Genomic DNA, 12,096 nt, shown 5'->3' with positions numbered 1-12,096 from the left:
CTTGAGTCAAAAAGTAATGTGCTGTCTTCTCAGAGAATGCACACTCTAACTAACTATAACCTTTTTTGTGGCTGTAAAAAAAAAGCTGAAAAAGCCCCCAAAAGTCATCTCAGACAGCCTTACATTTTTAACTGATACGATAAAACAATGAAAAACAGGACACAGCACAGAGTAATAGCAGAGACTGTGACTTTTCTAACCTAGCAAGAGCTAACCAGGGTCCAGATAAGGATTAGTTCTACTGCAAATTAGGCACTGGGCAATGATCCTGCCACTGGAGAAAAAATTTATTTCCACAGAATTAAACATTTTTGTAAGGGACAAATACTAATTTTGACCCCAAAATTATTTCTTGGGGGGGTTCTGAAAAATCATCAGGAAAGTATCCTGGTCATTTGCCTGATATGTTTTTGTCAATTTTAACTTCTTCCTGTCTTTAAGGTTCTTCATCCCAATTTGTGGACACCGTTTTTTAATTGACATTTTTCATAAAAAGTATATGCATTTCTTGGGAACACTTTTTTTTTTTTTTTTTTTTTTTGTGCCTCCACATTATACAGACATTCTGGCAACAGCCCCACTGTCAAGTGTGGACAGCTGACAAGCAGATGCTACAACACCCACTCAGTTTTTGGTTCTGTTTTCACTTTCAAAATTCAACATTTTAACTTTGATTCATATGAAACTAGTAAGGACATAGGAATTCAGTTCTAATAGATACAGTATTTTGAAAAATGCTGTATGTAAGATGTTATCTCTTTTACCACAACCATTTTCACACTGAGGAAGACATTCTGCAAAATATATAATTATAAAGATATATTTAGGAGCCACTTTGCTTATTCAGTCTCTATTCAGGCTAAAATTAATGGGCTCAGTGGCTGGGTTTTTTCCTGCAAAAGGACTACATGGAAAAATCAGAACATTTAAATAGAAAACAGAAACATCATTTGAGATAGATATTGAGTATATTTGAGGTATTTCCAGAGATGTTAAGAATGCATCAAGGAGACTACAGCCTGCTATAGAGCCTGAGAAAATAAGCTCATTGCTTTTAATCCTAGCACTGGCCCATGCTAAATGGGCATGGGCAGCCTCTGCCTTCATTGCCCCACTCCTGCATGAAAATTATGTACTTATCTCATTGGAGTTTTGTGGAATTTGTTATCAATAGTAAACACAGTTGAAGTTAACCTGGTTATTTTGCGTTTTTGCAAAGCATGTAATTCTGTAGGTGACATGATATCAATAGATATAAAGCCAAACAATTTATTGAGTGTATTGTTCTGTTAGAGGACTTGCTATGACTTTATAGGAACTGCAGTTTTTATAAAGAAATATTTATTTAATACGTACAGGAACACCATCTAAACCAGGAAATCCTGGGACTCCAGTTGGGCCCTAAAAACAGGTGATATGAAAAAACAGAGTTGCTGAGGTCATTAAATCTTAAAAATAAGGAAAACCAAGAATATGTGATACTACATAGAAAGAAACAAAAAACAGTCAAGTTTGAAATACGAATCAAAAGCTGTAATTGTCAGAAATAAAGATCTCCAAAAAACTTATATGGGCTTAGCAGAGGACTAGTGCCAATAGCTAAACATGTGACAGATGGTGCAGTACAGGACAAATGTCTAACACTCATACTCATTCATTCTCCTAAGATTATAAAATCACAGAGAAGGAGAAGTTGCCTGTAACTTATAAACTAAATCTATTCATAATTTCACAATCCTGCTCCTGTTTTGATATTACCAGTAGCACGATTTTTATTTATAGCACCTACATTTTCAGGTGTGCCAGTTACTGACATTAGTGATTTCAGTCATCCTCTGAGATCAGCGGAATTAGGCCATTAAAACTAATATAAAGTACCAAGAGCACAGGGATTGTACAACTGTGAAAGATATGAATCTGGACTACAATTTATACCCTTAAGTGGCAATAAAATTCTTTTTATTGCAGTACTTTTAAAAGCACCAAAAGCTCCCTCCAGCTCCACATTTCTTCCACAAACCTATTTGACGTTAAAGAGAATGACATGGTAAGTAACAATCAGAGACTGAGTCTGTTTAATCTTATTTTATGTCTTCTGACAATTCTAATTTTGCAATCCACAGCAAAAAACTCCTGAAATATTCTTTCGAGAATGCTGTAATTAATTTCAGTGAGAATTCTGTATCACTGGTCAACATTACACCTTAAAGAGTAGTCTGTAGTGTTTCCTACCTTATCACCTTTTTCTCCAGCTGGCCCAGGCTGCCCATTCTCACCTCTCTGTCCTTTTTCCCCTGGCAGACCAGCTGGTCCTGTGGATCCCAAGGACCCAATTGGCCCTTGAGCTCCCAGCTCACCAGGTTGACCCTGAAAAGTCCAAAGAAGTGAATGAATATGCTGTAAACCCCGCAGCAGGCAGCAATTCAGAGATGACTATGGCTAAAACAAGGCTTACAATGTGTAAACACTCGTGATTCAGAACAGGTTGCTGGACAGCCTGCAGAACTGTGCCATGCATTACCTGCCACAGGAACATGACCTTCAAATTTAACAACTTGTTCAAAGTGATTGTTTCTTTTCACCTTCATCAGGTCTCCAAGATGAGATGCCTGGGATAAACTGCAAGTCTTTCTGGCTCTACCAATGTAGAGACTCCACTGGATGTTGTATTTTCCCACCAGAGAAAAGAGAAATTTTACACGAAGGGACTTTGTACCCAATTAGAACAAATCAAGGGAGTTCTCTCTTTCTTTTAAGTTAAGATATCGTAATTATCTTAAGTTTTCCTAGCTTATATCTTCCATCATCACTCTAAAATCTTAATGCCTTATTTAAAAGTTGTCAAGTTTCCTGCAGGAAAAAATGATAAGTTATTAGCCAACATATTTACAGAAAGTATCAATTTTAATAGATTGTGTTAAAATGGTTTTGGAGGTTGCAGAATGCCATTTATCTACAAATGGCTCTAAATCGAGTATCTGTACCTATGTTACCATACAGACTGTCTCCATGGAATTCCATTAACTTTTCCAAGGTAATATATATATTCTTTATTTATTCTTTACTTCCCATGCCAACCGAATTTTTTGGTCTGTAGAATTGGTGTGGAGTTGTTTCAGATTTGTTGCAGGTTTTGTTCTGTGCTGCTAAACAACTACACAATCATAGATTCAAAGTGCTGAATAAAGCAAGCTTTCTAATCAGACTTCACATGTGAGTTGTCTACATTTCCACCCTACAAAATCTAAATATTTATAGCTCTTTATTTCTCTTACTCATCTTTTTCATTCTGCCTCATTATCTTTGTTTACCTATAACTTGTTCTGTTTTCAAACTGAAGTGCTTCAATTTCAGAATTCATCAATCAGTGATACTATATTATTAAAAAAGAGAATAAAATGGGATCCATGCATTCCTGAGAAAACTATAAGGTTTTAGGACCACTTGAGGGCAGTAAAAGATATTTCAGTATCCACAGAAATAACAGACCATATGTTTATTTCTAAGAATGGATTGAAACAAAAAAAAAATGACAGAAATGAAAGATGATTTTAAGCAGATATGTAACTTCAGGAAGCAAAAGAACTGAATGCTTGTTTTTCAGTGTAAACATTTCCGCAGACTGAATCTGTCTGAACAAAATCTTACCTTGTGAATTGCAAGCAGGAACCTACACTTCTTTTTATTTTTATTTATTTTCTATTTGTCTTTTAAAATCAGTGTGATTTGATACTTGGAAATGAAGAGATATATGGCATCCATCATTCAGTCAAATCAGCAAAGAAAGAGAGGAGGTAATTTATTACATGTTTGCACAGGAACATACTACAGGTTTATACCGTAGTGGAAGCAAGACTAGGTGACCACTGGCCCTTAAGCTACGAATAGAAACTTGGTCCAGAGGCTGGAAAAAGAAGTCCTACACTTAGAAATAAGGACTACCTAAAAAAAAGTATCCTCATACAACTCAGGTTCCATTTATCTTTACTGGCTCATCTCATTTCAACCTTGATCCTGCTTCCAGTGAAGTCACTGGCAAAAACTCCAGGGCAGACTTGGTATGTTGTCTTCACTAACAGTTACAGTTTTCTTGATACCATAATTTGAGGAGCATCAAATATTATGCAAATTAGGGGCTACTTGTATTAAAAGCTCATGATTCTGCATCCTTGTTAACTGTGAATGGACAGTCAGGATTCTGGGCGTTTAATTTGAGCATTTGCTTGCATGAACAGTTGCAGCCTGTCTACTGGCAGTGCCTTGCACATCCTCTGTCAGAAAACTGAATTTACTCATTGAAGTACTTTTAAAGCCCTTTAAATACTTGATTAAAAAAAAGACTTGACAACCATTTTAAGTAAAGAATAATTTTTTGTATAAGTGAAATGAATGACCCTAATAATACAATAAAATACAACTGTTTGAAGCCCTAACTCTACCTGAAGTGGTACAGTTTTTTTAGTACTCTGAAGTAGCTACTACCATGCACAATGCAACATTCATCAGCAGGAAAAAAAGCATAAGATGTTTATCAATAATGTTCTAATACCTTTGTCTTATTGCATTTTATTAACAACAGGTTTTGGTAGCAACTTCAATATTTTCAATATATAGTGTAAACGCTCTGAAATCAAGTGTTGAAAATTTTTAAATCATGTTTTATCCTTTGGGCAGTTAAAGAAACATGATTTTCATTGCATTCAGAAAAAAGTTGAGACACTATATGCATTCTATAGTAATTATCTATCACAATTAACCAACAGCCACTTCCAGGATATGTAGTCCTTTAGATTCATAAAATGTCTTCGTTTGTTGCTGCCCTGTGAATTTAATTGACTCCACGGTTTATGTCTTCAGTAGAAGGCAGTGAAGTCATAAAACAGAGGCACTGAATCCCAAATTCACAATAGGTTTGGCAGCTGATACAACTTTAGCATGCCATGTGAAGCTGGTGGATTGTCTCTCTTTCTTTCAGCTCAAAGACTAATAATGACTGGGAGCTTTGTTAAGACCAAACTGATACCATGTCATAACATCTATTATCACATCTATTATTTGTGCCCATCCAATGTGACTACACAGCATTACAGTCTCAGGACAGCTGTACAAATAAAGAGGATGAAGGTAGTCATGCTCATGTGGAAATGACAAATTAGCTCAGTTAAAATGAACAGAATATTATGCCTGCTCTGCCATCTGATGCCAATAAATTCCTTTAGGATTTCAATGCCTTGTTAATTGTCTAGGTCAGGAACTACCCATGCCAAGACTACAGTCTGTTATTTTAGCATATCCTGGGCTTGACCTGCAGTAAGAAATTGACTTTTGGCAAAACAAGGCTATATTTTTTTTTAATTAAGTATGCTTCCTAAAACTAAGACTGCAAATACTTCTGAATCATGCAATGAAACATTTAATACTGTTTGGAAAAGGCAGTGGCCAAGGTTATCTGGAATTACTTTTTTTGGATGCCTAAGACTGAAGAGCACTTGATTTTTAAAGTGCCCTGAGATTTTAAAGGAGTCTTAATTGGAAATTAAAAAAAATGGTTCATGCTATTTAGAGTGAATTGTTTCTTGCTTCTCATTATCAATAAAGTCAAAAGAAGCCCAGTTTTCTCCTTCAGTTAGGATGGTACCCTATGTTACAGGCTATGGAGATGTACCCATGATATGGGAAATGCACTTACCTCTGTTCATAAGGACAAAAATGAAAATGCCCATCAACTCCACACAGTCAGATTGTAGGCAAATAATACAACACCCCTTTTATTGTGCACGGGACTCTGGCTTGTAGCCAACCTTTCTCATTCCAGCAGTAGCAGGACAGAGAAAGGGAGCAAAGTAAAGCAGGCTGTGGGCAAGAGAGGAGAGCTCACAACGGTGTTTGCAGACAGATGTTTTCTTTTGTGGTTTGCTTAGTGAGGTGGGGGCATCTGCTGCTCCTCTAAGCTCCACCCACGTCCTCTCCCCTTTCCAAAGAGTGTGTCTACAACAAGGCAAAGCCACAGCTTCCAGGGCTTGGAGGGGCGTCTATTCTGGGAAGATTTCACTCCTCACTGTAACTGTGTAGGACTGGGACCAAACCCATTTTTACTGTAAGTCACGGCTCCATAAAAAAAACCTCTTCTAAATACGAACCTGATAAAGATGAGATAAACCTGAGAAATCACGCAAATTGGCATTAAATCCACTCTCTTGTCCTTAATAGAGCAAAATAGATCATTTATTTTTCATAGTCAGATTTTGAGCCAATTAAATGCAATAGTAACTCTTAGAGCTTGACTTTCTATAGAATCATAGAATGGTTTGGGTTGGAAGGGACCATAAGGATCTTGTTCCAACTCCCCTACGGGGGGGACACCTTTCACTAGCACAGGTTTCTCAAAGCCCCATCCGGCCTGGCCTTGAACACTTTCAAGGGTGGGGCATTCACCACCCCTCACAGTAAAGCATTTCTTCCCAATATCTAATCTAAACCTACCCTCTTTAAATTTGAAGCCATTCCCCCTTGTCCTGTCACTACATGCTCTTGTAAATTGTCTCTCTCCATCTTTCTTGTAAAAAGCATGTGAACCATGCTGCAAACTACTGGAAATTTTGGTGACTTTTTATCATACCTTTCAATGGTCTAATATGCTACAGGAACATAATAACTGATGATGCAGCATAGTATTCACTGTGATACATCACAGAAGCACAACAAATCACTGTGAAGTGCTGAAAACATTCTTCACAGTGTACTTTGTTTTGTGTTTTAATACTGTGAGACTATGAAAAGAAAAACTATTCAATAAGCCAGTGGGTGTCACTATTGTGTTAAATAAACTCTGAACAAATGATAATTTGGCACTGAAACTGTTCATAGTTGAAAGCAGAGAGCTACAAATAGAGCATCGTAAACCACAAATAATTAACATCAGATTAGCTAATGAAATAAAATGGAGTTTTGCTCTGAACAATTTTATTGAAACAAGACACTGATTGGCAAATTTTGATTGATTCCAGTCTGTAAAAAAAGGAATGATTTTGTAGAGTTTTATCTTGCCTGATGTGGAAAATCTTGGCAATCTGCTGCAATTGACAAAAACACTATTCTTAGTATGGTGGGACAGGGGAACCAAAAGTGTTAAGGAAAGAAAGATGTTCAAGAATAAAAGGAGAGATAATATAACAAGATCAAAACTTGTGAGAAATTTGGACAAATGTCTAATATGAAAAATGCTAATTTACAGACGCTGTAGCTGGACACAGAACAACCTCAAAGGAACCCTACAGTGAGGGGACTGGAGTGCCTGTGTTCCTATTCCACATTCTGGTAAGTGGGCTCCATTGCCTACCAATTCAAATTAAATCCTGACTTCTGGAACCAGAGAACTGCCTACTCCTCTGCCTAGTAGCAAAACTGTGTGCTCTGCTTCATATATAGATTTAGGGGCCTCATTTCTCTGGGTCTGTTTTCTATGGTTCTCAGTGAATGTAAGTGAAATGCAATAGAAATACTACAGAAATGTATAACTGGTCTCAGGAATCTTCTATTTTAAAACTTGCCACAGGTAATATACTGGGAAAAAAATGATCAAGTATGAGGCAAATAGTGGGAGAAACCTGAATTTCCTTATATGCTAGTGTCTATACATCTCTGATAGTGGATTCAATTAAGAGCACGCATTTGAGATCAAATAGATGGATTTTACATAATTATTTCCTGAGTGTACAACTTGAAAATTCAAATACAAGTACTGGATATTCCATGTCAATTACAGACTGACACTGCAGACTGATAAGCAAAAAAGTATGACTTAATAAATGCCTCTTACTCCTCAAAACAGACAGAATTTGCACAGTTTCCCAGTTAGCGCATTTTAAATAATCAGAGAGCCCACAGGACCTACTAGGGAACTTTGACACTCCCAAGATCTGCTGGGGAGATGTTCCAAGAGAAGCAATGCACAGGTGCATTTCCCCATTCCTACCCCACTGACTGCAGTGACTGAAAGCAGCTGACTTTCTAACTTACCTGTGACAGCCAACTGACTCAGCATCTCTTGTGGGTGCTTACTCCTTATATCTGAAAGGCCAGAAAGTGTGAGACCTCCCTCTTAGATTTGTTTGCTACGTTCTCCCCTACACTGGGACAAAAATAACCCTCACGCTTCATCTGCAAAAGAACGAACATTGGTCCTGCTGAGTTATATTTATTATTCACTTTGATCCAGGCATTTCACATGATCTCATAGAAGCCAGATCAGGTTGGGTCATGAATAGATGCTTACTTTCTAAATCTACTTAATGCTATAAACAAAGCCAAAGGAATTGAATGGGATCAAACTCCGGGGTCGGCACAGGACACGTTTACAATTGGTCAGCGCTAACTGCAAACATTTTTTTAACTATCTAAATTCTGTTAGAGCAGCCAGCATTTTTGGAAGCCTGTGATACAACACAGCAGGAGTTATCTAGGAAACAGCTTCCCAAGAGGAGGGAATAGTGGAAAGGTTTCACTGTATCTTTAACAAAAAATTAAATCACAACTTTATGGCATACCAAAAAGAAAGAGGAGAAAAAGAATCCAACACAAGTTGCTGTTTGCCTCCAATTAAAAACATTGACTGCTGCTGCCTGCTGGAAGACCATACATCTTGACTGGGAAAAAAGAGGCAGGATTCCCCGTTGTTCCAGGCTGGCACTCAAAATCATGTAGAACATTTACTGGCGGATATACTTTCACTAATGATGTTTTGCTCTCATGTATCCGTTCTACAGTTCTTTAATTAATAGATATAATAGCACACAGTATGCAAAAAGCAATTTAGTAATAGATTTTAATGGTGTCCTATGGAGGAAAGAGTCCTTTTGAGTCGTGACATGAGATCAAAAGATAAATAGTATAATGTAAAAGTAACTCCAACAAGACTGTAATACCAGTTGAACAGAAATCAAAATTTCATTGTGATGTGGACAATTGTAATGATATATTACTAGCAGTAGTGAATAGAATGTTTTCAGATAGTGATTTCTTGCTAATGAATAGGAGTTCAAACCTGTTTATAGCACAGTTATCTCAGTTGAGAGAATAAAAAAATGACAGGTACACAAGCTCTCGTAAAAACCAACAGAGCAAACGATGCATAATTATACTGGGTTTATATAAATATTAAATGGAAGTTCAGCTTCTTGCTTCTACTTTTCTTCCAACTTGCCCAATTTCAATACATTGAAGTATGGCCATGGCAGTTTCCTTTTCTTACTCCCATGGTCATCCTTTCTGTAGCTAAAATCTCAATTATCTTGTCCATTACAATGAAGGAGGCTTTTGGTGTTGAAATTTAAAATATTTTCAAATGGGCAACTAGAAGGCAAAATTCCAAAAGTTCCAAAATTTTAGGTTTGTATACTGCACAATGTCAGAGGCTTTCAATGATCATTTATTTCTTACGCTTTGAAGACAGGATTGAGGAAGGTGCAAAACTCAGAGGAGCCAGCCTGGGAGCAGGATTCAGACAGAAAAGTAGATAAAGCAGATGTTTTGCATTCTAGGAAGCTAACAATAAGATAAAAAAAAATCTTTTATTTTGTAATGGGTAGTCTCCACAAAAGCTAGGAAAGCAAAATTACTGTGTCAGAGTGTAAAGGCAGAACACAGCAAAGTTTAGAAATCAAAAGAATCCTATGCTGAAAAAACCTTTATGTAATCCTATAGAAAATTGTTCATCACCATAGATTAGCATATGTGCAACAATCTATCTGAAGTGGTGTTTAGTTAAGCCATATTTCATGTAGGGTCTGAAAAATATTTCTATTTCTTGCATATTGATTAATAGAAATGATTGCATACAATATAAATTATTATTACATTGCAGAGGCTTTATCCGCTACAAAGCAGTGTACATGTACAACATTATTTCAGAGCTGTTTCAGAAAAGGGTACAATTCTCAAACTTATATTTATATAATGACATTGAGTTTATTTTGAAATGTTTATTATAATTCTATTTGGCACTGAGGTCCAGATCCTTGGAATTATTTAGAAAACTAACTGCAAATGCAAGAATCATATTCCAATTTACCTGTGATAGGGAGGACAGCTTAGGAAAGAGCCACAATGACTGCAGGGAGTATTTATTATTGATTCATTATGGGTATGTAATTCAGAACTTCCAGGCTCCGGAGAGAGAACCAGAATCAAGGAATTGCATCTAATTTCAAAGTCAGTTGTTTTTTAATGGCACTTCAGATCAGGTTTTTGGTATCCAGAATAGTCTATACAGTAGTGCTGAGAGACACTGCAATGGCAGTAGTCAAAATACTTTTCCTGGGATGCCCTTTTGTTAACACAATGTTACAGAGATATACCCACCCCAGGCCTCTATTATTAAAACCCTACCGTATGGGGGACTTTCATATAGACATAATCCTGGAGGATTAGGATAGGATCCAAGGACACCAGGGCAGTGATCATGACACAGCAAAGTGTGCAGCCAACAGCAGAAGCACAGGAAGGAAAAGGTGTGTCTTGCTTTTCTGGCCACACAGGTTGCCAACAAACAAATGGGGTGTGCAGCTCTTTTAAAATTGATCCACCTTGTTCAAGCTTTCTAAACCTAAACTTAAACATTAGTACTTTGATAGAAAACAATTTCCATCACTGACAATTTTTCAGTTGATCACTGATCAGGACATGTATATATATAAGTTTTTTCCTCATAAAATGTTTAAATTGTTTGCTATCACTATATAGATAAGTACTTTGAGAAAGAACAGCCAAGATTAACTAGTCATCACTGGACCATATTTCAATTAACAATCAGAAGCATGCACAGTTACTAATTTTAGTGTATAATATGAAAATGCCTCGGCTTCATTCAATGTTTTATAATTCTTTAGAAGACAAAGACAGTTTGGTTTTTTTTTATACTTAATATATTAAGTGAGTAAAATAAAAAGTCTGCAAGCTTTTCCAGAGTCACCTAGCCCAAATAAGAAATAACTAAGTTCTCATAAAACTAGTGAATGGCATAGACATTCTCTTTTAACCAACCTCTTAGTAGAAAACAAGCATAGATTTCTAAACAACATATATCAGGAATTACATCTGTCTAAGTACAAGATTGATCTCAAAGAGTCCTTAACTGATTAAAAAGATATGATGATTATTATAAACAAACTTCTTTACAACAATCTTAACTTTCTTTGATGATAGCTGTACTTCATACCATTCAGAGAATTATGCTAGTTTGCTACAGTCAGCTGTGTCTATGTCTGAATATTGATTTATGTCAACTATGTTGATTTTCAAGAACAGCAATGTGCAGAAAATGAATGGTATTTAAAACAGTAATTAACATTAGCTCTAATCATCACTTACCCTTGATCCTTTTTCTGGAAAGCACCGACAAACTGAACAATCCTGTCCCCCACATGGGTCAACATATGCATATCTTCCCTAAAAATTAAAAGTTTATGGATTTATCAATACACAACAGAAAACAATCACTTCATCAAATATTGTCAACTGGACATATTAGCTAATTAGATGATTTTCAAGGCAAAAAATTTGGCTATCCTTCCGTACTCACAGGGCAATTTCCTTCTGATGTAGAAACAGCACAGCAGCAAACATCTGAATATTGTGTAGATCTTCAGCTTGACACATATGAAACTTATCTAATGCTTGCTTAACAGAATGCAAACATCAATACTATATTTAAAATCCTCCTAACTTTCTTGGACCTCTCATCAGCATAAACATGCTGGCAGGGTAGAAGCAATAAGTAAAAGCATATTACTGTTGCTGTAGAAGCTGAAAGAAATTAACTATTAGTTATAATTCTTAAAGCTAAATATTACAAGCAAATACAACTTAGGTGACAGGTTGCACCTAGAAAGAAATTTTAAGAGAGTCAGAATTTAATTTGTAATAATGTGAAATTTGTAACCCATCACATTATGTCAGGAGTTTGTTTAACTACAAAGAAATTATAAAAGGCAAAACAAGCTGAAGGAGCAAGAAGTTCACTCAGCAATAAAGCCTTGTATTTAATTATTGTCTATTAAATGAAACAAGAAGTATGTGCATGGTGTAATTATGCATCCC

General features: G+C 36.2%; 1 protein-coding gene across 3 annotated transcripts in view; it reads right to left on the bottom strand.

Annotated features, from left to right (window-relative positions):
• COL4A4 (collagen type IV alpha 4 chain) overlaps window positions 1-12,096 on the bottom strand; it is a 69,854-nt gene that overhangs the window by 48,663 nt on the left and 9,095 nt on the right. For all 3 annotated transcript variants that reach the window (XM_027650597.1, XM_027650598.1, XM_027650599.1), the window contains exons 4-6: window positions 11,368-11,445; window positions 2,233-2,367; window positions 1,357-1,401 (exon numbers count right to left, since the gene is read on the bottom strand). In XM_027650597.1, coding sequence (XP_027506398.1) covers window positions 1,357-1,401; window positions 2,233-2,367; window positions 11,368-11,445 — 258 coding nt within the window. The remainder of the gene's footprint in view (window positions 1-1,356; window positions 1,402-2,232; window positions 2,368-11,367; window positions 11,446-12,096) is intronic.

The sequence above is a fragment of the Corapipo altera genome, unplaced genomic scaffold (genome assembly GCF_003945725.1).
Source record: "Corapipo altera isolate COAL_440 unplaced genomic scaffold, ASM394572v1 54, whole genome shotgun sequence".
Taxonomy (NCBI): domain Eukaryota; kingdom Metazoa; phylum Chordata; class Aves; order Passeriformes; family Pipridae; genus Corapipo; species Corapipo altera.
The sequence above is the reverse complement of the archived record's forward strand: the minus strand, read 5'-3'. Positions and strand labels throughout refer to the sequence as shown.